Consider the following 27,860-nt stretch of genomic DNA (forward strand, 5'->3'; position numbering starts at 1 on the left):
CATCAAGGATAAGCACAATAAAGTCAAGACTTATTTCCATTGTGGTCCTTGGTCTAAAACAGGTGGATATAAAAAACAACAACAATATAAACATAAAATAATTAATAAAAGCATTCAATATTCACCTGCTTGAGAGGTACGTCTTTCGGCCGCCAGGGGTCGTGGTTTCCTCTTCCTCCATCGTCTGGCTTGCCCGCCTGTCTGTCTCTGCCCAACACAAGCAATGTTGGCAAAAACAGCCCCCTCCTCATCGTGTGAAGGGGAAAAATGGCGGACAAGCACTAAATCCACATCGAAATAAACACACACATTACAACGCAAGGTAAACATCCTCGGATATACTGAGCAACGTCTCCTTTTACGCACGACTTAAGCGTTGACTCCACGCTATCACTGGCTAACTCTGCTGTGCTGGTGCGCTCCCATTTTGCTAATGCTAATATGTATAATCAGGTCAGCGAGCTAGCTAGCCACCTAGCATCAGGGCAGTGGGCATGTCTGGTGGGTTTAGCCGTGTATATAGCATAGCATGCTGGATGTGTCTGCAAGGCTACACTGGATGCATGCATGCCTGTTTTGTTTTCATTTGTAGCACGCATCTAGCGTTAGCTCATTATAATAATAGCCTCGGGATGCCTTTACCTCGGGAGGACCGTTATACTCGCAATTAGCTCAAAGATGTTAAATGAGCATCTAGCCGTTCATGCAAGTGTAGCGGTTATAGTTAGCACAGGCTATGGCGGGGGGGGGGGGGGGGTCTCCTGTTTGTATTGGCTTTGTGGGGTCTCCTGTGCGTAATCTGCGTATTGGCTTTGTGTTTTGAATGGAGCTCAACACATTTCGGCAATGCCAAACGTGTTTTGGCTATAAATGGAAACCTAGCTTCTCTTTTTAGATGTCAGACAAGCCGCAGCACATAATAGCAACAGGAGGAGGAAGGTGTATAACTGCTGTCTGCGCTCTCTCTCTCTCTCTCTCTCTCTCATGCCAGTGCTGCTGTCACTTTCCCCAGACGCAGAAAGAGGGAGCGGGTCGCTTTAATTTGGACGCCGTCCCCCTTGGCGGAAGAAAAGGGCGCACTTCTGTTGAAAGAAAAAGCGGACGGAGTGAGGAGGAGAAGAGAAACGTCTCTTCTGTTATGAAGTTTTAAGGTATGTTTTGTGTCAATATCACACTCTCTGCTTTATGGATCCGTTGTTGGCATTGATGTTTTAGTACTCATTATGAAAGCGCTGGGAAAGTTAGCTGGGATAATTGTATCACGTTAATCAACATATGTGGGGCAGAGAAAGGCTGGTTGTTGACATGTTTCGATGCTAAAATCAGATTTGTTTACGTTTTTGACACATGGGTATGTTGAAGCTAAAAACACGCGTCTGTCGTGTGAATAAACGTATTATGATTGTAATTAATATCGGCACCAAATTAATCTTAGTTGAAATCAGTGTCTATAAAACGCCAGGTTGGACATCAGTGTGTATCTCCCAGTTGACCAGAGAAAACAGATGTAAATCACTTGTTTCTTTCTAGCAGTTTGACCCGCTGACCTGTATGTTGTGTCTGGCTGGTAATGTGAACCCACGTTTTAGGTTACAGGGGGTCACTGAGCTAGATTGTCCACTTCCTCTAGTCTACACATGTGGCCATTCTTTGACTACAAGCCATTTAGAAAACAATCCCCATGGTTTAATGATCACTTTGACTTAAGAGGCAATCAGTTTTAATTGATCAGAGGTTTATTGCACATTGTTATCATATTGCCTATTCAATTCCACTCCTTTGCATCCGCTTATTGTGATGATAATATATTCTTTATTTTATAATGCATGATTTAAATCGGGTGTTTCAAGTGATGGAAAAATTGTACAATTTAAAATCAGGTGAAATATGCAATATGCGGTTTTAGGCATTTTAGCTGATGCTCTGACCCAGAGAGAGACAGTTTGGGCACTTTGAAAGGACACTTGGCTGTTTTCAGGATCCAACCTGTGACCTGGTTATGGGACAGTAATTTTGTAGTGTGTTTGGGTGACTGACTGGGACAAGCTGACATCTTGGGCAAACTCTTTGTTGTCGTCTGCCACCCACAATGACTCCCTCCCTGCTCTGAGCCAAGGACGTGAGGCCAGTGAGCTAACAACAAGGCTAGCTCTCTCCAGACTACCTTTACTGCAATACAACACACAGCTGGTAGCCGAAACACCAGCCTATGTGCTTATGTGTCATTAGTTATGAAGCCAGTCTTTACTTATCTGAGGCGAGTCTTTATATGAAGTGTGAATTTGAATTTGGATAAGAAAGAGAGATTGATAGGTAGCTATTTTATTATTATTATCAGCAGGAAATTCAATTGTAACAGCAGCAACAATACGCTTTTTTTCCACGTCTTCACATCGTTTCACAGCTTCCAACGCAGGCGTAACATAGCGACTGTTGTCTTGTCTTTTTCTCTCACTGTCTTTAGAGCGGAGGCCACTGTGTGTCGTGAACTTGGTCAGTATTGTTAGAGCATGAGGAAGCCGGTGCCACAGAAAGGTAATTATGGATTATGTCATTCATATACTACACGATACTAGCTAGCTTTTAGCCAGTCTTGTTTATAATGATCCTAGAGGAGCGGTTCCAAAGACCCAACCTTTTCCAACCGTTAGCCCACTTGAAAATCTCCAAAATGTTTGCGGCCCACATCCAACCGTAAACAGTACGGATTTTAACGATAAAAGGAGACACCACACACAAATCAGAAACTAAAAGTAAGGGTCTGTCTAAAATTGGGTAATTAAGATATAATAATATCTTAATAATAATAATAATAATAATTCATTAGCCTACAAATTAAACAAGGGTATCATTCAACAATGGAGAAATGCATTCTCATAATAATAATAATTATTATTATCATTATTGTTATTGTTATTATTCCCCCCCCCCCCCCACTAAGATTGTAATGTTTTGTAAATGATTTGGCGGCCCACTTGCGATACCTTGGCGGTCCCCTGGCCCATAGGTTGGGAATGGCTGTCCTAGAGACAATCATAATAACAATAATAATAATAATAATAATAATTCATTTATTTTATATAGCACTTTTCAATGACCCAAAGATGCTTACAATAGGAGTCCACAGAAAACAAGAACAATAGAAACGAGCAACAGGCAACCGATACAAATAACAATAGCAAAAGTAACAAACGAGCAACAGGCAACAGATACAAATAACAATTAACATGTCTAGTCAGGGATATACAGTATGCAAAACAGAGGGAGGGAGTGTGAGGGAAGGGGAGAGGGGGGCTGGTGAGGGTGGAGGAGGTAGTTAAGGATAGGGGAGGTTGTACGCTTGGGAGGGTAGGGGGGAGGTTGTAAGCTTGGGAGAACAGGTAGGTTTTTAGTCTGGATTTGAAAGTGGAGAGTTGGGGGGGAGAGAGTTCCAAAGTCGGGGTGCTGCTGTCGAGAATGCTCGCTCTCCCAAAGCTTTTGAGTTTGGATGGTGAGGGTAAGAGTGGAGAACGTTTGGAGCAGGGATGGTGTTTGAGATGTATCGCAGGACAGTAACTAACTGATGAGAAGTCCAGCTGTTGATGAGAGCTTAATCGTGTCTCTCTTTCTCCTGTAGCTATTGAGTGGAAAGATGCCAGAAGGATCAAGCATGCTCGGAGTGGACGACCCTCCCGAGTGCCTTCACAATACCAAGGAGGTACAGCAAACAACGCACTAAAGGCAGTGGCATAGAGGGCAACTTTCTGTACAACTCGGATGTGGAGTCCACACACTAACCCAGGGATACACAACTTGCTTTGCCCGGGGGCCACTTTCGTGAAATGATAGAAGGCCAGGGGCCAGTTAATAAACAATCAATATACCGTACATTTTTCTGTAGCAGATTGTAGGTTTTTGGGGTGTCAGCCGGAGTTTAGTCTGACAATGTTCTGCACACCGGATAGTTAGTTAGGTAGGTTAGGTAGGCCAAAATACATGTTGTGCTTCGGGTACTCACCACATGATGAAATATTAATCCAAAATGCACATAATTGGTCTTTTTGGAAGGAAAAGAGGTAGCCGGCACTACTTTCCAAACATAGCCGACGTATTTTGGTGCCGTGAGATGTGTGTTTTGGCAGATTTTTAACAGCTGTACCATTAAGGTGCTCTTATACTCGAGCAAAGCTCCGTCGGGGTGGGGCCCCGCGAGTCTCCGTGAGTCACCGTGCAGACCTCGCGCTGGGGCTGATGCCATTATACTCAGAAAGTGATCAGCATGTATTGTACAATGGTGAGAACAGCCCGTGAAAAGTCGCAATGAAACGCTGTGCAGTACTGAGTGCGCTTTCACTCTCAAACGACCGCACATCAGCACATGAAGGACTCACCAAACTTGTTTTTACTGAAAGCCGTTTTTACTTCTCAGCCCTGATAGCCTACTACTCTGTGCTGCTTTTAATCTCTCTCAATAATGCTCTCAACACAACACATTTACTTGGTGAAATGACTAAAAACGAACAGTTGCAAATCAAAGTTTATAGCCTACCACATGGGTCAAGAAATGTGGCGAAAACACAGCTCAGTGTTCAGGGTTCAGTGGCTCGAAAGCGGACATGTTTGGAGACAAGCTCGCGCTGTTAGAAAAAAAATCAGGCACAACGCGAGCGCCCGACAGCTAGCGAATAACCACGGCCAACAAATTTACGTAATTTGACGCGCCCGCCCCTCGCTCCACCCCCGCGCCCTTCACGGCAGGGTGAGCATAATTCAGCCTTTAGCCTCCATTCTATGGCGATAATTACTAACTGAGCGGACAGTGGCGGTAAGGCATGGTGTATCTTGGTTATGTTGGGGGGGATGTGGCAAATGAGCTAAACTTCCAAAAAAGTGGTGTATCCCTTTAAGCTCAGCCCAAAATCACAAATCAGACTGAGAAGGGTCCCCGGTATATTTTCTATCTTGTAAGGGGTCCTTGGCTGAAAAACATTGGAGAACCTCTGTCATAGAGCTGGTAATTTATTTATTTGTTAAACATTTTTGCCCTGTATTTTTTGTATTTTTTGTATTTTTTGTTTTGTTTTATGGTCACTCACGATTCAGGAGGTCGTCATGGGTTGGCTTGGTTGTAGCCTTAAAACTTGTTATACAGTATATGGATCTTCTTTTAAATGTCTATGGAGAAAATGAATGGGAAACTCACTTCCGGGGCAAGAGATGTCACGTGACTCTTCAGCTCTGTTGCTGCCATGTAGAGAAATTCTTTAATTCAACTTCTATTTGATACCAATGATCAAATTCCGTTTTGATCGTCAAAATCCTTAATGATCAATTATGGATAATCAATTAATCAAGCCCATCCCTATTAGGTAACACGCGGTGGTATACTAATAAATGTTCGTGGGAAGATTTAATTTATCTTAAAGTAGAATTTTGCCAAAAGAAGCTGGTGGGAGATAGATTTGTTTTTACTCCATGTCTCAATTTGGTGCCTTTCTAATGGGTGCAAAAAGCATGACATGGTCAAAGTCAACTTACAAATGAGGAAAAAGTTGAACTGCTATCCTAAGAAACCAACCACCTTAAAAGTTTGAAGTTCTGTTCCTGAGGGGGAAAAAACTTCAAATGATTGGCTATATGATTTGAAGTTTGTTGTGTTCTTGTCTGTTCTTCCTGCAGGGCATTTCAGTTGGGAGAAATACCTGAAAGAGACCGGTGCCACCGCTGCACCTGCCTCCTGCTTCAGACAGGTGAGTGACATGATTGGACGACGGGGCAGGAAGGACTTGTGTCCGAAACGTTACACATGTTGGTTTAGGTGACCAATAAATGTTTCGTGGAAGTTATTCCTGGTAGGCGTGGGCGATATGACGATCTTAGATCGTTCACGATCAGAATGGCTCCACGATCTGCCTTTCCAGACAGATCGTTAGAAGCGCTCTACACGCAGTGCACATTCTATCAGTTGCATTTCTATGTGTGAAAGACGCTCCCCGAGTTTTCCTCCCCTCCTCGCTTTTCACTTTGCAAAGTGCAGCAGCATGACAACACGGAGCGGAGGGGTAGTTGGTTTGACACACACACACACACACTCACACACACACACACACTCACACACACTCACACACACACACACACACACTTAACCAGGGCTTGCCTTGACAAGGACCTCTCGTCATCCCAGGGACGTTAATTAATTTGGGGACGGAGCCGGACGATAGCCTAAACACACGCTCTGCTCGTTACAATGAACAGCGTTAAAAATGACATGCCACACACACACGCACTAAACAGTAGGGATGTCACAATATATCGTCCCACAATATATCGCGATATCAAAACGTGACAATATGTATCGTTGAGATGAAATCTCATATCGTGAGAAAAAGAAGCTGAACATGGCGGCACTGATCTGCATCTGATTGCATGCTCGCTCTCCTTTTCATTGCTTTGTTTGAACAGACGAGGGACGTTACAGACACGGAGGATGAGAATGGTGAAATGACTCAAATTAGCGTGGAGGATGCCCCCTCAACTTACAAATCGATCGCAAAAAAATATTGTTTAAAATATCGTATCGTTATCGTAAACCCAATATCGTGTATTGTATCGTATCGTGAACTGAGTGTATCGTAACACCCCTACTAAACAGACATGCGGGCACTGGCAGAGAGACAGGCAGATAGAGCGCAACTAAACGGAATAGTTTGAGTTTCATTTGCTTCAGTCGGACTTGGCAGTTATTTTAAATTTTAAATGCGAGGACGCATATTTGCTCCTAATCTGCCCTCATCCTGCTGCCTCGTATTCTCAGGAGAGCGCGTTTCTGCTCCACCTTATTTTCTCCCCCCCGCCTCTCTCACTGCTTAAAGCTCAACGCTGTGTGTGTGTGTGTGTGTGTGTGTGTGTGTGTGTGTGTGTGTGTGTGTGTGTGTGTGTGTGTGTGTGTGTGTGTGAGCCGCATGTCTCTGCTCTGTCCCCACACTCTGTCTGTCGGTCTCTCTCTCTCTCCATTAAATTAGCAAATTGACAAATGACAATCACGCAACTCAATCGCAGATAGCCAATATATTCGTCCCTTCGCCCAAACCTACTGTATAAATAACAGTGAACCAAGAGATAGATGGATAGATAGATAGATCGATAGATACATTAGATAGATGGATAGATAGATAGATAGAGTAGATAGATAGGGTTTGCATGCTTGTGAACATTCTTTTTTAGCACATGAATTATTGGAAACTCAGCGTAAATGAATGACATGAAAATATTTATAAAACAAATTGTATTTTCAATTTCCATGAGTTTTCTAGGTTTCTCATGGCCGTACGAACCCTGAAATTAGTTTGGTTGTACTTGTGCTGTTCAGTAACTTGCAAAATAGTCTTAAAAACCAATATGAAAAAGAGTCGTGATAAGATCGGGGATCGTGATCCTGCCTGAAAAAATCGTGATATGATATTTTTGCCATATCGCCCACCCCTAATTCCTAGTGTGCGCCTCGGACTCTCTTTTTCTAGTCAGAGTATTGGATCCTCACAGAATCTCCATTTATTTTCTTTTTTTATACCCGCTATTAGGGCTGTGGCGATTCACTTATCTCCCGATTCGATACTATCACGATTCTTGGGTGCCGATTCGATTTATATTGCGATTCTTAAGTATTGCGATTCTACGATTATTGCGATTCGATATTACGATTTATTGCGATTTTTGTTTATTTTTTTCTTTTCTTTTTTCAGTTTGTTTGCTTTTTTACACTAGATTAGAACATGGGAAAAGTTGAATCATACACTAGAGACTGTATATTATATATCATGAGTAGGGCTGGGCGATATAGTTAAAAACAGGGGCGGACTGGGATCATAATTCAGGCCGGGCATTAGATACCAAGCAGGCCAGGCCGATTTGGGCCGTTTGAAGCCCAATTTGGGCCGTTTGAAGCCCAATTTGGGCCGTTTGAAGCCAGATTTGGGCCGTTTGAAGTCCAATTTTACATTGAGATGCAACCACTTTAACCCTGAAGTGTAATTATTACTTCAGACTAACTAATAAAGTAATAAAACCACTAGTAAACCAGTAGGCGGCGCCTGGCCTGCTGTTTTTTTTTTTTTTTTTTGCGATTATCGATTCTGGAATAAAAGATCGATTCAAAAAATCGTGACATTAAAAATCGCGATACTTAGGTGAATCGATTCTTCCCCCCACCCCTACCCGCTATGTACGTATAAACCTGTATCATTTCATTACATCCATCCCTTGAGGATTTAGTCCAGTAAAAATGTCACTTGACCTCACACTAATTGCAACAAAACCAAACTCAACTGATTTTGTATCCTCAATATGTCCTCAATGAAGGAAAAAAAGTGTTAAGGAAATGTATGAAGGGAAATTTTTGAAAATGACCCATATGATGCTACCAAAAACGTTTTTTTATTTATTTTTTAACATTTTTTTTTATTTTTTATTTTTTTTTATTTTTTTTCTCCTTGAAGCAAAAAACACATACAGGATATAAGTGATGAGATTTATGGCACATTAAAAAAAATAAATAGGCTTCCATAGGCTACCATCATATTTAGGTCATTTTCAAAACTTTCCCTTCATACATTTCCTTAACACTTTTTTTCCTTCATTGAGGACATATTGAGGATACAAAATCAGTTGAGTTTGGTTTTGTTGCAATTAGTGTGAGGTTGACCCACATATTTGCGTAAAATGCCTGGACTAATTTGGGAATACCCTTCAACGATGCAGAGAGGGCATATCTATTATATGTGAACCATGTTGAATTTGATCTGGGCCTTTATGTATCGTGTGTATTTGTGTACCATGTCAAATTGTATTGATGTGAAGCCGTTTTTATGTACCGCTTTCTTGACCAGGACTCCTTGCAAGAAGAGATCTTGTATCTCAATGGGACCTTCCCGGATAAATAAAAGGATAAAGACATTAGGGCTGTGAATCTTCACTGGCCTCACGATTCGATTCGATTACGATTGAGAGGGCTACGATTCGATTCGATTACGATTATCGATGCATCTCGATGCATCTTAAATCGATGCATCACTTTTTTTCCCCAATACATGATTTATTTTTTCTCACTTTCTTTTTTCTCACTGTGTGGCTACTTTTAAAATAAAAGTGCATTTGGAATTGCATTGTATTATGATCCATAATTAAAATAAACAACTGCATGTACTTCCATTATATTTTATTTGATTATTAAAAAAATAAAATAATAATAGATTTTTGACATTTGTGAATCGATGCAGAATCGTGCACGTCCGCATCGCGATGCATCTTATAATCGATTAATTTTGACACCCCTAAAATACATATCTTTAGTGTTTTTGCCGTTTTGATTGTTTTGTCTTGCCTATGCTCGACCCCCTTAGAGCGCTACGCCTCCGGTGAACGAGTTCAAGGCAGGCATGAAGCTGGAGGCGCAGGACCCGCGGAACACCACCTCCACCTGCATAGCCACCGTGGTGGGCCTGACGGGCTCGCGGCTGCGTCTGCGCCTGGACGGCTCGGACAACAAGAACGACTTCTGGCGCCTGGTGGACTCTTCTGAGATCCAGCCCATCGGCAACTGCGAGAAGAATGGAGGCATGCTGCAGCCCCCGCTGGGTGAGCGCAGACACACAACACAACACATAGGGCCTTTTAAATTATATATAATATTATATAATATATATATAATATTATATATATATTATATTATATTTTTACATTCTCATTCCATTCATTTGCATGTAAAAAAAAAAGTTATGGACAAGCTCAGGGTACCTCCTCATCTTTTTCTTCGTTTTTCAGTGTTTTTGATTTTGTCCACTAGGTGTCAGTGATTGACCAGCGAAGACCCTAGAGTGGTGGTTCTCAAACCTTTTCATTGTCAAGGACCCCCTAAACTGACACAAATTAGACCCACGGACCCCCGTTTGATCAGATTTTGTCCCAGGGTTCCCCCAATCTGACAAGATTTTCTCTTTTATTACAGAAAGTTTAGGAAAACCCATGACCCGAAATAGTCATACGTTCTGTAATTGTGTTACTCTTATGGATGGAATTAAAGTGAAAATAAAGGATTCCCTTTTTTTGCTGGGGACCCCCTGCAAACCTGTCAAGGACCCCTGGGGTTCCCAGGACTCCACTTTGAGAGCCACTGCCTTAGAGTTTGATACTAATGGCTATAAATAACTTGCTGACACAACTAAGGTTATTTCAGTCTTGACTGCCCGTGATGATAAAAGACACAGGAGCACTCTTGTATTCTGCACATGTAGGTCGGATATAATCACACTGTAGTCAGGCAGTTCATTAGGGCTGGGTATCGCCACTGACTTCCCGATACGATACGATACCGATACAAGGTCCCAAGTCGATACGATTTCCGATACGATACGATTCAATATCGATATTTTAGTTACAATACCAGTTTTGCTTTGATAATGGAAGAGATTCTCAAAGAACTAATGCTGTAAATTGTACAAGGAACCCTCTAACCTGGTGCATTATTAAAAAATATTAATATTTGCATTAAGAATTGACCCTAAAGCAAGCAGTTACATCATGTCATTCTTTTTTTATTTAAACATGACCAACATATTCATTCAACATCTTATCTTTCTTTACAGTCTTCTGTCTCTTTCTTTACAGTCTTCTGTGAGAAGCCAAACAAATGTAGATTTCCACTATACAACAGAATCATTGAACAGCAGCAGCATGTTGTAAACAGTGTTTCATAAAGTATAAATGCTTTGTAAATAAAATAAAATACAATAAAATACAGCTCATGAACATTTCCAGTTCACAAACATTATAGTGCAAACAGATCTGAGGTCTGTACATCTGGCTCATGGTGCATGCACAATGCACATGTAGCCTACAGTATTTATGTTTTTGTTTCAACTACAAACATAAATAAACGTCAACTTTAAACTATGTTTTAACTACCACACACAGCCTATAATATTATAGCCTATGTTTAATTTAATTTTTTTTAATTTTTTTGTAAAATATCGATACTGGGATTTATGTATCGATACTTGTTCCTTCACATGAATATCGATTCAATATCAATATATCTATTTTTTTTAACCCAGCCCTACAGTTAATATTGAAGTATTCTTGCTAGTTTTCTCTGTAATAATAATTTATTACATCTATATAGGCCTGGGGGGTTGGGGGGGACTATGCCCCATTAGGGATATTATTCATGATACCAGACGGAAGAGCATGTCCAACTGGTCCTATAACACCACTTCCAGCACCAGGTGGTCTCCCATCTGAGGACTAACAACACAGGTGGTCCCCCATCCGAGGACTAACCACACAGGTGGTCTCCCATCCGAGGACTAACCACACAGGTGGTCTCCCATCCGAGGACTAACCACAGCCAAACCTGCTTAGCTTCCCAGACATGCTAGTGATGTGATGCAGGAGCTATTAGTGCTCCGTGACTGTTTGCTGAGAAGCACCTAACTTCTCTTGTCTCAAGATCACACGTGGCCCTTAGATGTTAGAGAACCAGTGTATTGATGACATTTGTCCTCTGCCTCAGGTTTCCGTCTCAACGCGTCCTCCTGGCCCATGTTCCTTCTGAAGACGCTGAACGGGGCTGAGATGGCACCTTCTCGCATCTTTCACAAGGTACCTGTACAAGGCTCACAAGCTCAACACGTGCACACACACACCTACACACCAATCTCCCCAAATACTGTTTATAAGCAAACTGTAGCAAACAGTTTGACAGCATTTAGCTGGGTTTTAGGGGCACTTTACACGAGGACGGTTTCCTATGGTGACGGGGAATTATTTTATCCTTAGTGGCTCCCTTTTAGACGGCGATGGCGAATTTGGGCTTAGGAAACAACACATTTTGAAACCACCTTCCAGAGTGGAATTCTTGGTGACGCTTCCCGCTGAGCGCTCCATGTAATCGCTTTGAGACGGCACATTTCAGGAACTCTGACGTGCCTGCACACGCGACACACGCCATAGCCGTGCGCGAGTTGGCAACCATTTTCAAAATAAAACGTCAGTATGAATGAAGTTTGGCAACATTCAGAATTAAGCTACACTGCGGCCAACTTCAGTTACATGTTCATAACGTTACTGCTGCGAGGAGCCGATGGCTGTACCCGGTCGCATTTAACGTTAGTTACAAAAGCACGTGGACAGTGTTTTCTCACTGCCAGTAGCCTAACTACAGTAGGGTTTGACAGATAGCACACTCAGCGCTCCCGGTTATCGCTGCTCGTTAAAGATTTCCAATAGGCGTTATTCTGATAAACTGGTCACATATATGTTACGTTCTCACCGACAAATATTAAAACTTTAAAACAGTTTGGGTTTTTTTTTAGCTTGAAAACAGCTTTTTGGCAAGTCTAAATGACTGCGGTAGGCGTACTCTACTTCCGTGTTTAAAACCGGAAAGACGATTACGAAATGACGTCATGCAGAAGCGTCCTTGTATGGGCAAAGAATAAGGTGATCACACTGCCACCTAGTGACCTGGCATGTACATTACGGCGTTTTAAAAATTCAACAGCGCTCATGTAAACAGGGAGAAGGTGTGAAGGAAAAGGTGTGAAGGAAACGCTATTGTGTCATTTCTTTCAGAAACTGTCCTCGTGTAAAGGGCCCCTTGGTCTACCACCCCTGATATACTAACATACATGCACAATAAGACATTATTGACTCATGTCTGTCTCCTCCCTGTTCCCCAGCAGGAGCCCCCCGCCCCGGAGCAGAACTCCTTCCAGGTGGGCATGAAGCTGGAGGCGGTGGACCGCAAGAACCCGCACTTCATCTGCCCGGCCACCGTGGGGGCGCTGCGCGGCGTGGAGGTGCTGGTCACGTTCGACGGCTGGCGGGGCGCCTTCGACTACTACTGCCGCTACGACTCACGTGACATCTTCCCAGTAGGCTGGTGCACCCTCACCGGGGACAACCTGCAGCCGCCCGGAACCAAAGGTGTGTGGACCAAACCAAAACCAGGAGGGGGGGGGTGGGAGGTTCTGAGTTAACTGGGATAAGGGTTTTGACAGACCTGCACCATTATTATTTTCTACATCTCCTGAGGGAAGTTAGATGGTGGAAAATCTGATTTGTGTCTGACACTGTATTTTCTCAGTCTACTGCATGAGAGCATTTTTTGCACAGTCCCTTGTTTGAGTTTGTCTTTACACCTTATTTCCTCTATTAGTAGGGGTGGTAATCACCGGATGCCCACGATACGATACTAAAACGATACTTGAGTCACGATACAATAGTATTGCGATATCGCCGATATTGCGATATATTGAATATTGCGATATTTCGATATATTGCAATTTCTTACTTTTTCAACTGCAAATGATGTCCCCAAAGGAAAACTTTGTCAACATCTGGTTTATATAAGAACAATTTTTCAGTCTGTACATCTGACTTCAACCATTTTATTGCAGCAACATTGTCAAGTAGACAGACCAACAACTTTCATAAAGTCATGTCATAGTTGCATGCACCTGACAAACTGAACTGTTTGTTACAGTTTGTCTACTTACAGTCCACCTTAACTGGATGTGTGTGTGGACCAACTGTACCGGTACTTAGGTCGTTTTGAACAATGCACCTTCACTTCACTTAAACAAAACATCTTGTGCAGCCCATTCAGTAACTGGGGAATTTGTAAATTACTGTTATGACAAAACTGTTACTGTTAAAACAAAATGAAAATATGCTACCGTTTGTTTACTGCTGGCCTTGGAACTAAAGTTTATAGTAGCCCGGTGGCCTGGCATGGCCTGCAAAAAATATATATATATACCGTATATATATTTTTTGCAATATCGATACAATATCGTCAGGCAAAATATCGCGATACTATGGTGTATCGATTTTTCCCCCCACCCCTATCTATTAGTGGCCGGTAGTCAAAAGCCAGGTCTCCAATAATGGCGGGGGGGTGTGGTCGACATGAACAAATAAATGTCGGCCCCAAACACAGGCCGGGAAAAACAAAGGAAAAAGCACGGAAGCTTTGAGCCATACGTGCGCACATTTAAACACTGACATGCAGGGGTGCAAACGTGTTGCCTTTCAGCAAAATTCAGTAGCCTATATATAATTGTGCTGTTCTAACTTGGTGTGTTGTGCACATTTAGTTTTTTATTAACATTTGTATTTATTTTATAACATTTTATTTACTCCCATAGGAAAGCTATATTTGTTAAGCTCTCAGCCGCTCCCAATAACCAAGCGACATAGGCTGCTATGGTTTTAAGTTGTGTCTAAAGCGCAAATGATGCTCGAGCGAAATCGACGGCGCTGACTGTGCCGAGGGGGTCGCCGCAGCTGGGCGTCCTATCGGCGCAGCTCGGCGTAGAACCGTGACAGGGTCCACTTGAAAAATCGTACTCGGGGCACGGAGCAGAACGAAAGCAATTGTTCCCAATGTGAAAGCACCCTAAGGGAGAGTGGAATATGCTGCACATGTTCCCTGGCAATAAATAAACAATTGTCAGTTCCTGATACTTTCCCATCTCTTAATTTGAATACTTATTATTATACAGTGTTGTTGAGAATAGATCAATAAATAATGCTACATTATAAATAGAATGCTTCAAATAGACTCGGTGATTGGTATCGGTCGATACTGCTTCCAGCGATCAGTGATGCTTGTCCCCAAAAATGAGAGCACCTCTAGTCTGAATTAGTCTTAAGTAGGGATGTCACAATATATCGTCCCACGATATTTCGTATATTTCGATATTTCGCGATATCAAAACGTGACAATATGTATCGTTGAGATGAAATCTCATATCGTGAGAAAAAGAAGCTGAACATGGTGGCACTGATCTGCATCTGATTGCATGCTCGCTCTCCTTTTCATTGCTTTGTTTGAACAGACGAGGGACGTTACAGACACGGAGGATGAAAATGGTGAAATGACTCAAATTAGCGTGAAGGATGCCCCCTCAACTTACAAATCGATCGCAAAAAAATATTGTTAAAGTATCTTGTCCCAGTATCGAACCCAATATCGTGTATCGTATCGTATCGTGAACCGAGCGTATCGTGACACCCCTAGTCTCAAGTAAGTGCATTACTGTATTTTAGCAGTGACCCAGCTTGTCTGTTCACAATTAAATCTGACAAATTCAAGGTGTTAGGCAATTGGACTGGATGTCTCAAGGTAATAAATAATTATGCGTTATCACACACGGTGATGCCGGTACCAGTTCACAGCATCCTTTACAGCCAGCTGTTCACCTGCTGTTTTTATTTTTTATGCCTCCGCCGGCGATAGCCAGGCCGGAGGCATTATGGATCCGGGTTGTCCGTCCGTCCGATGTTCGTTAACGCAATATCTGAGGAACGCCTTGACGGAATTTCATCAAATTTGCCTCAAACATCGACTTAGATTCAAGGATGATCTGATTAGATTTTGGTGGTCAAAGGTCAAGGTCACTGTGACCTCTCGAACGCCATTTTCAAGCTTGTTAACCCGATATCTCAGGTGATATCTTGATATCTCATCAAATTTGCCTCAAACATTGACTTGGACTCAATGGTGGAGGCATAAATCTGCGGTGCGGTCGTTCTAGTTTATAAAGGGTTTGGCTCTCTGAGCTGCAGCATTAAATACCGCTGTGGCATGTTGTCTATCAATCAGCTGTTCCTGGTTGGTGACGCCCTAGTCTCAACGCCAGACCCATGAGTGTTCTTACGCTGATACACTACGTTACTGCATGCTGCAGAGCTCTCTCTGGGTCTGATAGCCGGCTGGTTATGGGAGGGAACCGTTCACTTGGCCAGTCATATGCCAGTGATGGATTCAGTCCTCTCCAATCAGTAACGACTTTGCGATCAGACGACACGGGAGACGCAGCCCATTTTTCAAACCGCTCTCTCATCGGTGCTACGACCTGTCACTCATTCAATTTCAACCCGCCTTCAAAAACCAGCAGTGGCTGTGAAGTGGCACAGACTCACTTATGTAGTATGCTGAGCGCAGCGATTCAACGTAATATTTGAGTCTGGGGAGAGACTAGTGACGCCCCAACTGAGGCCACCATTTCTCTTCTCCATCTGATTGAAATTCAGAAGTCTCTGGAGCATGCCGTCACCGATTACCGTAATTATCATAAAGCATTGCAGTAACAAAAAAACTGCTACCTAACGAACTTCAGAACAGAAGCACATCAAAAAATTAACGGCTTCATACTAAGAGATGATAAAATATACTTAACTCATTGAATGCCATGGACGTCCTTCGACGTCCAATTAAATAGTGACGTAGAATGCCACGGACGTCCTTCGACGTCCAATGCGTTTTTTGACGGTGGGACGTCGATCAAAGCCTTCCGCAGCTCCTGTACAACTATAGTAGCTATTGGAGGTGTATAACCTATTTTACGGACTCATTAGGTGGCGACAGTGCTTGCTCGGTGCAGTCCAGATTAGAGACAGGTCCGAGAAACAGCCTAAAAGCCGTGGATCAAAGACAACCCGATGCATGCTCCCAGAGCCATTTGCTCTGTCGCGGGAGCTGACATTGGCTCCGAACAGGAGTCAATCCGCGCTCACAACTGAGCCCCTCTGTCCCTGTCTGTCTGTCTGTCTGTCTGTATAGTTTCTCCACCCGATTAGCAGACAGGAAAGCAGCCCCTGACGCCAAACCATTCAGCAATCCGGGTTGGCTCTTCCCTGCTGTGGCGCTGAGAGCCGACAGCAGCACACAAACGCAGCACTCCGAAAATATAATGGTTGCGTGAGGCTGTGTGCAGTGTGGGGAGGAGTTTACGGGGGGAGGGGGGGAGGGGGGTGGTGCACGCAGGGCATCACACAACAACTACGTCACTACATCAGAAAATATTATCTTCAGACTCAGTGAATGTGCTTGAAATGCTGCATTTCACAAAAGGCGGATTATCTCAGCTAATAATTTGAAAAGCCTGAAAACGCTGAAAACAACCTATCTTCTCCGGCTCATAACTAAAGAACGGAAAATGGTATCAATAAACTTTTTTTTGCTGATGATACAATAGAGCCAGCTCGTTCTTGTGCGTGTTCGGTGTTTACATAGTAATATCACACAATATTCTGTGGGCCTCGAGAAATCACTGAAAACGCTCTGAAAACTCTGGCACTGGGAGCATCCGTTCTCCAAAAGTGGCTGGCACTGAATGAGTTAAAGGAACACTCCGCCCATTTTCAACCAGCTTTGTATCATTAGAACATCAGTAGTATATCAGAAAACTGTAAACGGTTTTGAAGTCTGTCATTTAACACATTCAGTGCCAAGGACGTCTGTGGACGTCCTAAAAAAAAGTAACGAGGAGTGCCAAGGACGTCTGTGGACGTCCTAAAATCATAATTCATATTATTCCATAATTCTGCTGTTTAAGGTCGTACCTAGCCAGTGAGCATGAATCCCTTCAAGGGATCACACGGCGCCACCTTAAACATCGTCACAGGAGCTGCTCCACCCACCTCAGATCCTTTACTTTGTACAGGAGACAGCGGAGAAAGTGGAAACCGATGCATGCTTTCTGCCAGAGCCGTATATATTGCTCTGTCTACAGCGGACAGTGGGCTCGGCTGCATCCGCGCTCACAACTGAGCTCTTATGCTTCTATCTATCTCCACACGATTTCCTAGAAAGCCAGCATCCGAAGCCGAACGGCCAAGCCTTTTCGTTCAGTCGCGTTTGCCAGCGCGCATCATTTCCTTCTTGATGGGCGCTGGGATCTGTCCGGGGCAAAAACGAGAAAACAAACTCTGTGCGTGTGGGAGGAGCCCGCAGCTCAGAGGTGGAGAGGGGAGAGGGGGGAGGGGGGGGGGGGGGGGGGAGAGGGGTGTGTGGCACACAGGCTTCACAGAAACCACACCACACGCCACCACATCAGAAAACACCAGCCAGAGTCAGTGAATGTGCTCGAAATTAGAGTGCAAAAGGTATTCATAAAAGGGCCTATATCTTGGAAAGTAAAAAAAAACGACAGAAAACCCTTGAAAGTGCACTTTTTTGAGAGGCTGTAATTTCATAATGGAACTGTCTAGAAACAAAATTTCTTCTTTGGAAGAAGCAGGAGTGTTCAATGTTTCATTAAAGTCCAGCCCCGTTAATATAGCCATAATAGAAAAAATTCTATAGCTGTTTTCAACTGAATGGAAGTGAATCTGGCACAGGCTCCAGACAATTTTACTGAAGCGCTGTGGCACTGAATGTGTTAATTTGACAGTTATTGAGTGTTAAAGTGTGGACCAGTGATGTCACGTCGGAAGTATTCTGCCGTGAGATGTGTGTTTTGGCAGATTTTTAACAGCTGTACCATTAGCCTCCATTCTATGGCGATAATTACTAACTTCACGACTGTAGCTCACTGTAAACTGACTGGACAGTGCCGGTAAGGCATGGTGTATCTTGGTTATGTGGGGGGGATGTGGCAAATGAGCTAAACTTCCCAAAAAGTGGTGTATCCCTTTAAGTTGAGGTGGCATTCCTGCGCTTTAACCGTACTGTTATTGTTTGATCTCTGCTTGGTAATTCCGTTCATAGCAAAGACGTTTTTACAGCCGCTTCCTGGTCGCAGCTGTTCAGATGTTGTAGACCATGAAGCACTGATTCAGTATGAGAGAGGAGAACCGAGGCCACGGCAGAGTTATGCGTTTGGAAAATCAAAGTGTCAAGGAAGCAGGCGATAAGAGGCTTATCCGCCACAAGGTCAACTGTACTCATCTGTCAGACTCCTCCGTTTGTGTTGGTGGAGGACCTGATGTGTGAACGCAGGGAAAAAGAAAGAGAGAGGGAGGGAGGGAGGACAGGAGGGAGGGAAAGAGGGAGGGAGGAGGGAGGACAGGTCTTTGGAGGCTGTTAGTGTTTTACGAGAGCTTGGCGCTCACCCAGTTGGCGCGGTCGAGGGGCACGGGGCGGTTCAAATGAGCTAGGGTGCCCCTCCCTCCGCAGGCCTCTAGTTGGCGCCCTGGCAAAAAAGGCGCTGATCAAGACACCCAAGAGAGAGTTGGAGTAAGAGAGCCGGGTGAAAGGAAGAGGAGAGAGAGAGAGACAGAAGAGAGAGAGACAGACTGTTTACAGCGGAGGAGGGGAGGAGAGAGAGACCGAGGAGAGAGAGACAGACTGTTTACATACTGTCAGCGGAGGAGGGGAGGAGAGAGAGAGAGGAGGAAAGGAAGAGAGGAGGAGGAGCTATGCCGAGTGGGAGAGTGGGAGTGTGGGACCAGGGCAGGACAGGGTGAAGGAGAGGACAGCTGCACAGACCCGTTGGACTTTCCTCTGGGGGGGAAGAGAGGTGAGTAGAAATGATAGATTAATAAAAACTCCTTCCTGTAATATGACGCTGGGCTGTAGTTTTGTTGTAGGTGAACTCGGTGCACTCAGGGGAGATGGGGGAAAATAAGAGGTTGGTTTTGTTGTGCGTTTCTTTGCCCGTCTTTACGAGCGTTTTCCATCTAAGCCGTTTTACACCTTTCCGACGTCGGATCCAGGAATCGTCCAAAGGTGTTCAGGATCGGTGACAGTCATGTGTCTCTCTTTATTCTTATTTAGACTCTCACTGGCTCAACCCATTAAAATAACCACTTGCCTTAAGCCTTAAGCTTTTGCATGTGAGCGTGTGTTTAATATAAGTACAGCGTATTGAGGGACACACGCCCCCACAGGCCAAGACATGTGTTAATAGATGTAGCCGCTCCTCTCGTAAATCTGCCCGCCCGGGGTTGATCCAGGACAAATACCACACTGCAGTCTAGTCTATACACTCACTCTGTGTGTGTGTGTGTGTGTGTGTGTGTGTGTGTGTGTGTGTGTGTGTGTGTGTGTGTGTGTGTGTGTGTGTGTGTAGGCTTGCAGGTGCATGTGAAGCCAGCTATCTTGTTGGCTATACTGTGGTTCTCCCCCCCCCCCCCCCCCCCCTTCCATGGCTGCCTTGTATATAAAGGCTATTGTGTCCTTGCTCTGTGATTGCGTACGTTTGCACACGTTCACATAGTGATGCCAGCATTGTCGATTGTTTGTTATCTATTGTCCATGAATGTGTGTGTGCACGTTATCATGGTGATGCTTGATATTCATACAGCAGTGTTTTTACAGACGTGCTGTATTTCAGAATACTGTTGTCTTTTTGGGTGTAATTCTCCCACACTACTTTTTGCCTGCTTGCTTGGTTTTCTTCTTCCTCTGTATAAGCGGTGAAAGTTAAATTTCCCACCTGTTTTAAATCATCTCAGCAAAAATGAAAAAATAGCACATAGCCATTGTCGATTAATCGGTTAACATTCTTCGATCGATCATATTATTAACAGCGCTTAATTGATTGTCGATTAATCATTCACATCCCTAGAATGAAGCTAATTGACTACTAATGATTTACTCGTGACTCATTTTCAGATTTCTCCTGGTTTGCATGTTAATCATTTAATCAATAAGCAGTCTCCCTGAGCAAACCAGACCTGTGGCTAGCAGCAATATTAGCAAACAAGTCTCAAGTTTGTTTTAATTGGCTTGGAATTCCATAGGGATTCACGCTCGATAACAAGTTGCCAGAAGTTTTGGCATGACAGTATCAAAATAGCTCAACTTATTTTTATGTTTTTATGCCTCCGCCGGCGATAGCCAGGCCGGAGGCATTATGGATCCGGGTTGTCCGTCCGTCCATATCGTTAACGATATCGTTATCGTTAACGCGATATCTGAGGAACGCCTTGACGGAATTTCATCAAATTTGCCTCAAACATCCACTTAGACTCAAGGATGATCTGATTAGATTTTGGTGGTCAAAGGTCAAGGTCACTGTGACCTCTCGAACGCCATTTTCAAGCTTGTCAACGCGATATCTCAGGAATGCCTTGACGGAGTTTCATCAAATTTGCCTCAAACACCGACTTGGACTCAAGGATGTACTGATTTAATTTTGCGGTGCGGTCGTTCTAGTTTTACCATGCCACTGCTTCTTACCCATCTCTCCTTTTCTTCTTCATCCATCGTCTGTCTTCTTGTCGCAGTAGTGTTGCCTAAAAGCCTCGGGGCCTTGACAGACGGGACTGTGGAGAACCCGGCCATGCACCCCACGCCCACGGTGGGCAGACCTCCAGGTCAGAGAGGACGTAAGCCAGGCCGCAGGAAAACCAAGCTAACGGGGCCCTGGAACCAGAAGAGCTCAGCGGGGGGAACGCCGAGCACGCAGCCTGGCAAAGGACTGGAGCCCATCAAGATCCCCAAGAAACGAGGGCCCAAGCCGGGCAGCAAGGTAGGCAGGACAGGCTAGTCAAGGATGGATGTTGCTGCTGTTCACACTTTTAACTCCCTCAAGTATTCACTGATCTATGACCTCATCTTTAACCGCGTCAACAGTCTTAAAGGGATACACACACAAATGCTGCATCAGGTATCAATGGGTTAAATACTGCACCGTGTCTGTAACGGAGCCCACAGCATAAGCATTTCACACGTGTGTACTCGTACAACGGAGTGACAATATAAATCTTAAATCTCAAAAATGGAATGATTATTTCTGAGACAGTGATACACAGGGCAACTCTATGGGCAACTGTGATGGGAAACAACGCTTAAGGAATTGTCTTGGCATTGCAACCTTATTTTTTATGTTTATCTGAGACCATTTTAACATTGGACAGTATGTCTCACTTCGATCTACATTGCCACAAAATGAACCATATTTTGCCTGTTTAGCGTAATGCTTTCACTGCCCTAAGAGTTTCTCTCAATTGACTCTTCTCCCTCCTTGTCTCCACTGCTCTTTTTTTAGCAACTGGGCTGGGCCAAGAGAGCTGGCTGGCTGGAGGGAGCTATGGCTGGCCCAGGACGACCAGTGACGGGACCAGGGCGGCCGGTGACAGGACCAGGGCGGCCAGTGACAGGACCAGGACGGCCAGTGACAGGACCAGGACGACCGGTGACGGGCCCAGGACGGCCGGTGACAGGCCCAGGACGGCCGGTGACGGGCCCAGGACGGCCGGTGACGGGCCCAGGACGGCCAGCGACGGGCCCAGGGCGGCCGGTGACAGGACCAGGGCGGCCGGTGACGGGCCCAGGACGGCCAGCGACGGGCCCAGGGCGACCAGTGACAGGCCCAGGGCGACCCAAAGGCAGACTACCTGCCAACTGGGCACAGAGGATTGCTTTGTGCCCGGCCCAGAACCAGGCAGAACCCATCAAAATCCCAAAGAAAAGAGGGCCAAAGCCTGGTAGCAAGGTACCAACCCAACACATTCACATAAAGCGATGCCTGCTTTACTGATATACAACACAGCATAGCATTTAACTCGGGCGTGGGCAACTATTTTTCATGGGCGGCCACATGAGAAACCCAGATTGTTGCCAGTACAGAGGCCGAACAAATATTGTCATGCCGTAACCCAGGGATGGGCAACTTTGATGATAGAGAAGGCCACAGAAAAATGTCCTCGCTACCAGATTTTGCTGAGGGCCGAATTGCGCCAGCGTGAAAAATTTGGGGCATTTGAAGCCAGGTTTAGAGGAATAACTAATTTTAAATTAACAATTGTGATGTCATTATTCAGTCTTAACCACCAATATTTGATCCTTTTCTCACTCACTCCTATGTCACCACCTGCTCTCCCTGCAGGGCTTGAAATTAACTTTTTTGACCACCTGCCAATATAGCTGCTAGATTTTAAAATTACCAGCCAATTAGAATTTCCACTAGCCGAAATGTTTTTCTTAAAATAAACCAGAATATGAGTGGGTTAATTTAAGCATAAGTATCAGTAAGTGGCCCGGGATTCTCAAAGCCTGTGTTGAGGGTCACACGAACAAAAATGCACTCTTGAAGCTAAATAAATCCAAAACCAACGAGTTAATTATTTAAATTTCTACTTCAATGTAGAACAGTCATTTCTTACACATGAGATTACTTTTAGCCTTTTAGTCATAAATATTATTGAAAGATATTCCATATTCCAGACTGAAATGCTATAACAGAAGTGGAGTATTGGCCAGAATGACATGAACAATTGGACACTTATTCATCGTATCTTGCATGTTGAGTTCAGGTGCACTGTAAAAAAATCATTTTTTATTTTATTTAATTTTTTGCAATTCCATCGCAGGCCACATGATTTTGCCCATTAGGGCAGGGGTGGCTAAACGTTTTTGGTTGTGGGCCCCATACAGAAAAATATAAGGAGTCGCAGGCCAAACAATATTAAGTGTGGCAGTTTTCAACCTGCTTACACTGAAAGCGGGAAAAAGATTAGACCAGAAAAGCCCCCAAAAATGTAATTTCTACCTAAAAAAATATATGACACATAGTTTATTGATGTGCTGCTCACCTATTACAATGGGTATTTCTGTATGTTTTCAAATTTTCTTTTCCTGTGCCAACAGGTTAAGACAGATAATTTCACCAACATTCAGTCTTGAAAATGTAAAAAAAAAAAAGTAAGACAAGAAAAAATAAATAGACCAGGTCAGGGTACTCAAGTATAACCCATTTTTAATGGTTTTAAATGGAAAAAATGAAATGGAGCGGGGGGGGGGGGGGGGATCTGTTTTTTTGTTTCCGTTTTTCTGTTTGATTTTTATTAATTCTTTCCCCTTGTTTTTCCGGGGTTATTTTTTCATTTTCGTCCCCTGTCGTATTTTGGTTGAAATAATTTCAACCAAAAATACTATTTCTTATTTACTGGGAAATATTTGACAGTTTTCTTTGGGGAGTTCAAATAAATGAATATAAGAAGTGAACTATGGCCTGAGTGGGTGAGAGGAAACTGTAATGGTTAACTAGTAAAATAAGGAAAGTTATAATATTTGTGATTGTGTGTTTGTGTGTATATCCAGAGAAAACCGCGGGTGGTCCCTAACCCAGTGCCCACGTCGCCCACCAGCAGCACCCCAGAGCCTGACACCAGCACTGTGCCCCTGGACAACGCCACCATCCCCAACTCTGCACTACAGGCTCCCACAGGTAGGTGGCGCCGACAGTTCTGGACATCTTTATCAGTGGACTGGGCTAGGGATGTCGAAAATCATAATTTTTCTTGACCGACTACAGACCCTCATTAGCCGACAATTGGTCGGTTAACCGAGAAGATTCAAATGCACTATTTGACTGTCTGTGCCCCATTAAACCATTACCACAACAAATGCTTGATTTTTTTCCATTATAAATCGTTTATTTTTACATCTACAAACAGAAAGAAATCACATTAACAAAACAAGACAAGACAAGTTGAATCCTCCAGCCATCTAAACAAAAACATTCCTCCGATAGGCTATACTGCTTAGAGCTGCACGTATTGCATATCAAGGGCACATCAATTGACATGCAGCCGCCCCGTGAAGTACTGTTTGAGCGGATGACAGCCCAGGCTGCAGGGCGCATCACTACAGTATCTTCTCTTTTAGCAATAGTCTCACTAATCCCACAGTGGGTTTACCTGCTTTTGAGATCTGCAAAAAATAGTTTGCTTCTGTCTCACCCCTTCTCCCTCTCTCTTCACACACGCGACGAGGGCTGTGCTCTCTGTGTCTTGCAGGGCTCCACAACATTATAAAGACGAGTCCTCCGAACGCAGCTGTCAGTTGTCAATGCAGTCTACAAACAATCCGTCTCTTGTTGTGAAACAATTTCTCCGAACTGCCATGTGTTGGACAGTAAAGACTAACGTTAATTGATACTTTTCAATCGTCAATTAGACCGCTTCATGTCGCGATATCAAAACGTGACAATATGTATCGTTGAGATGAAATCTCATATCGCGAGAAAAAGAAGCTGAACATGGTGGCACTGATCTGCATCTGATTGCATGCTCGCTCTCCTTTTCATTGCTTTGTTTGAACAGACGAGGGACGTTACAGACACGGAGGATGAAAATGGTGAAATGACTTAAATTAGCGTGGAGGATGCCCCCTCAACTTACAAATCGCTCGCAAAAAAATATTGTTAAAATATCGTATCGTTATCGTGAACCCAATATCGTGTATCGTATCGTGAACTGAGTGTATCGTGACACCCCTATCAGTTACTAATAACTAACAAGCCAATGTTACTGTGTTCTCCAAGTGATTAAAGTGCCATGACTAAACACAGTGTACTTCTTGAAACCTCAAATGGCTTCAAAACCTGTTCAACCTCTGTCATATTTGAATCTTAAGTCAATTATAATTTGATATATTGGATGAAATAAATGAATGTTTGCTGCTGATCGCCTCCTGATCATATTGTTCTATCCCTCCAGTATGTGTGTACCTGAACAAGTACGGCAAGGTCGGACCTCATTTGGAGCAGCGGCGTGTCCAGCAGCTGCCGGACCACTTTGGTCCGGGCCGGGCCTCGTCCGTGCTGCAGCAGTGTGTCCAGGCCTGTGTGGACTGCGCCCACAACCAGAGCACCGTCTTCTCCTGCCTCAAGTCTGGCCACGGCGGAGAGCTCATCTCAGGTAGGGAGTGGGACTACTACGCACTCACTTCAAATGCACTTCAAACCCAAATTCTCTCATGTCACTCCCCTCTTCCGGGACCTTCACTGGCTTCCCATCTCGGCACGCATTAAATTCAAAACACTGGTTCTGGCCTACAGGGCAGTACACCAGACAGCTCCTCTGTACTTACAATCTATGGTCAGGTTCTAAATCTCTCACCGATCCCTCCGCTCCTCCACCAGTGCAGGACGCCTCGCCCCTCCTTCACTACGAGGGCTCAAAAGTCGCTCATCCCGTTCGTGACTCTTCTCGTCCCTGGCACCTCAATGGTGGAACGAGCTTCCACCTTCGGTCAGGACGGCCGAATCACTGCCGATCTTTCCGAAAGGACTAAAGACACACCTTTTCAGGCTCCATCTGGGCCCTTCTTGATCTAACTTCTTTCTCTCAAAAAAAAAAAAAAAATACTAACCTAAACTAAACTTGTACCACTGTTCCTTCAGAAGTTGTAGTTGTCATAGACCATGCTGCATAGTTGATTGCTCTATTGCTGACAAAAATGTGTTACTGTAAGTCGCTTTGGATAAAAGCGTCTGCCAAATGACGTAATGTAATGTAATGCATGGATTAGTTATTTTGTCTTCCTATGTTCCAATCCTTTTACATTCTATTTTGATATTCAGAGCCATCAGATCGTCATTTGAATTAGCTGAGCTGATCACAGGCCTGCATTCAGTTATGTTCATTCAGAACAGAATGTTCTGGTGCTGTCACAATGCCAAATTATTTTGACTTCAGTGCTGAACCCGGCCAAAGTGTGACAGTTTTGATACTGAAATGATACCACAGCGCCACCTGGAGCATTATTTTCTGCTCTGATAAAACCTATACCAAGGATGAGGATTTGTATGCCGGCGATAGCCAGGCCGGAGGCATTATGGATCCGGGTTGTCTGTCCGTCCGATGTTCATTAACGCGATATCTGAGGAACGCCTTGACGGAATTTCATCAAATTTGCCTCAAACATCGAATTAGACTCAAGGATGATCTGATTAGATTTTGGTGGTCAAAGGCCAAGGTCACTGTGACCTCTCGAACGCCATTTTCAAGCTTGTTAACGCGATATCTCAGGAACGCCTTGACGGAATTTCCTCAAACATGAACTTGGCCTCAAGGATGAACTGATTCGATTTTGGTGGTCAAAGTTCAAGGTTACTGTGACGTCACGACCGCTCGTTTCATGCTCGTTAGCATGAGATCTCAGGAATGCCTTGACGGAATTTCATCTAACTAGTGCAGTGCCCGTTCCCCCGTGCACCACCCCGTGGGTGCTTCCCCCCGCAGGCCCGCACGCACACTGCACTCTGTCAGCTCAAGAATGAACTCATGGCGGAGGCATAAATTTGCGGTGTGGTCGCAAATTTATGTGTGTGAGTTCTGTCTTCTTAAATGTGACATGAAACACTACCAAATAATACCGGATCTGGGGAAGAAAAACCGAATAAAAAATTTACCCCAGGAACTTTTTCATCACTAGAATGTACACTTACATGAACAAACTGTGATGTTCTGTGCGACCTTTGCACTTTGCCCCGTGTGTGTCTCCCCTCCAGCCTTCTTCGACCAGCAGCAGCACACGCTGACCCTGCCCACGGTCAGCAGCGTCACCTACGTCCTCCGCTTCCTGGAGAAGCTCTGCCACAACCTCCACTGTGACGCTCTGTTTGGCAGCCAGCCTGTGGCCAGAGGAGGCCTCCACCATGACAGCCACACATACACAGGTACAGTATGTGTGCTTTTCATTAGGGGTGTCAAAAATAATCCATTATAAGATGCATCGCGATGCGGACGCTGCACGATTCTGCATCAATTCACAAATGTCAAAAATAGTTTTTTTTTTTTTTTTTTAATAATCAAATAAAATATAATGGAAGTACATGCAGTTGTTTATTTTAATTATGGATCATAATACAATGCAATTCCAAATGCACTTTTATTTTAAAAGTAGCCACACAGTGAGAAAAAAGAAAGTGAGAAAAAATAAATCATGTATTGCGGAAAAAAGTGATGCATCGATTTAAGATGCATCGATAATCGTAATCGAATCGAATCGTAGCCCTCTGAATCGTAATAGAATCGTGAGGCCAGTTCACAGCCCTACTTTTCATACAGAGTGCCTTTACACGCACACAGTGACATTCTGATATTATTCAGGATCCTGAGATATTCTACACGTGTAAATGTCATATTGTATTTACAATAGCCAGGAGGAGCTCATACCTTTATCTTTAGAAACCCAAATATGATGGCTGGGAACGAGATTGCGAACCGAGATAATGAGGCGTGCAAGACCATTTTTGAAAAGGTTATTGTGCTAAAAACCCAGATGCTATGGATTTTCCACATGTTTGTTTATTTTTGCCGTGGTTTTGTGTGCAAATATACAGATATGTAGATATGCATGA

At 44.0% G+C, this 27,860-nt stretch overlaps 1 protein-coding gene across 4 annotated transcripts in view; it reads left to right on the forward strand.

The window, feature by feature from the left end:
* Window positions 1–238: 238 nt before the first annotated feature.
* Window positions 239–27,860, forward strand: part of LOC310770921 (polycomb protein SCMH1-like) — a 35,874-nt gene continuing 8,252 nt past the window's right edge. Inside the window, exons 1-13 of one of the 4 annotated variants that reach the window (XM_083663617.1) lie at window positions 239–322; window positions 992–1,151; window positions 2,465–2,535; window positions 3,617–3,697; window positions 5,659–5,729; window positions 9,378–9,612; window positions 11,546–11,634; window positions 12,714–12,960; window positions 20,995–21,239; window positions 21,759–22,205; window positions 23,813–23,939; window positions 25,213–25,413; window positions 27,009–27,176. In XM_083663617.1, coding sequence (XP_083519743.1) covers window positions 2,511–2,535; window positions 3,617–3,697; window positions 5,659–5,729; window positions 9,378–9,612; window positions 11,546–11,634; window positions 12,714–12,960; window positions 20,995–21,239; window positions 21,759–22,205; window positions 23,813–23,939; window positions 25,213–25,413; window positions 27,009–27,176 — 1,936 coding nt within the window. In that variant the 5' untranslated portion in view covers window positions 239–322; window positions 992–1,151; window positions 2,465–2,510. The remainder of the gene's footprint in view (window positions 323–991; window positions 1,152–2,464; window positions 2,536–3,616; window positions 3,698–5,658; window positions 5,730–9,377; window positions 9,613–11,545; window positions 11,635–12,713; window positions 12,961–20,994; window positions 21,240–21,758; window positions 22,206–23,812; window positions 23,940–25,212; window positions 25,414–27,008; window positions 27,177–27,860) is intronic. The other 3 variants (XM_083663619.1, XM_083663620.1, XM_083663618.1) reach the window with 3 other exon arrangements.

This window comes from Poromitra crassiceps, assembly GCF_964638095.1.
Source record: "Poromitra crassiceps genome assembly, contig: HAP1_SCAFFOLD_261, whole genome shotgun sequence".
Lineage (NCBI taxonomy): Eukaryota > Metazoa > Chordata > Actinopteri > Beryciformes > Melamphaidae > Poromitra > Poromitra crassiceps.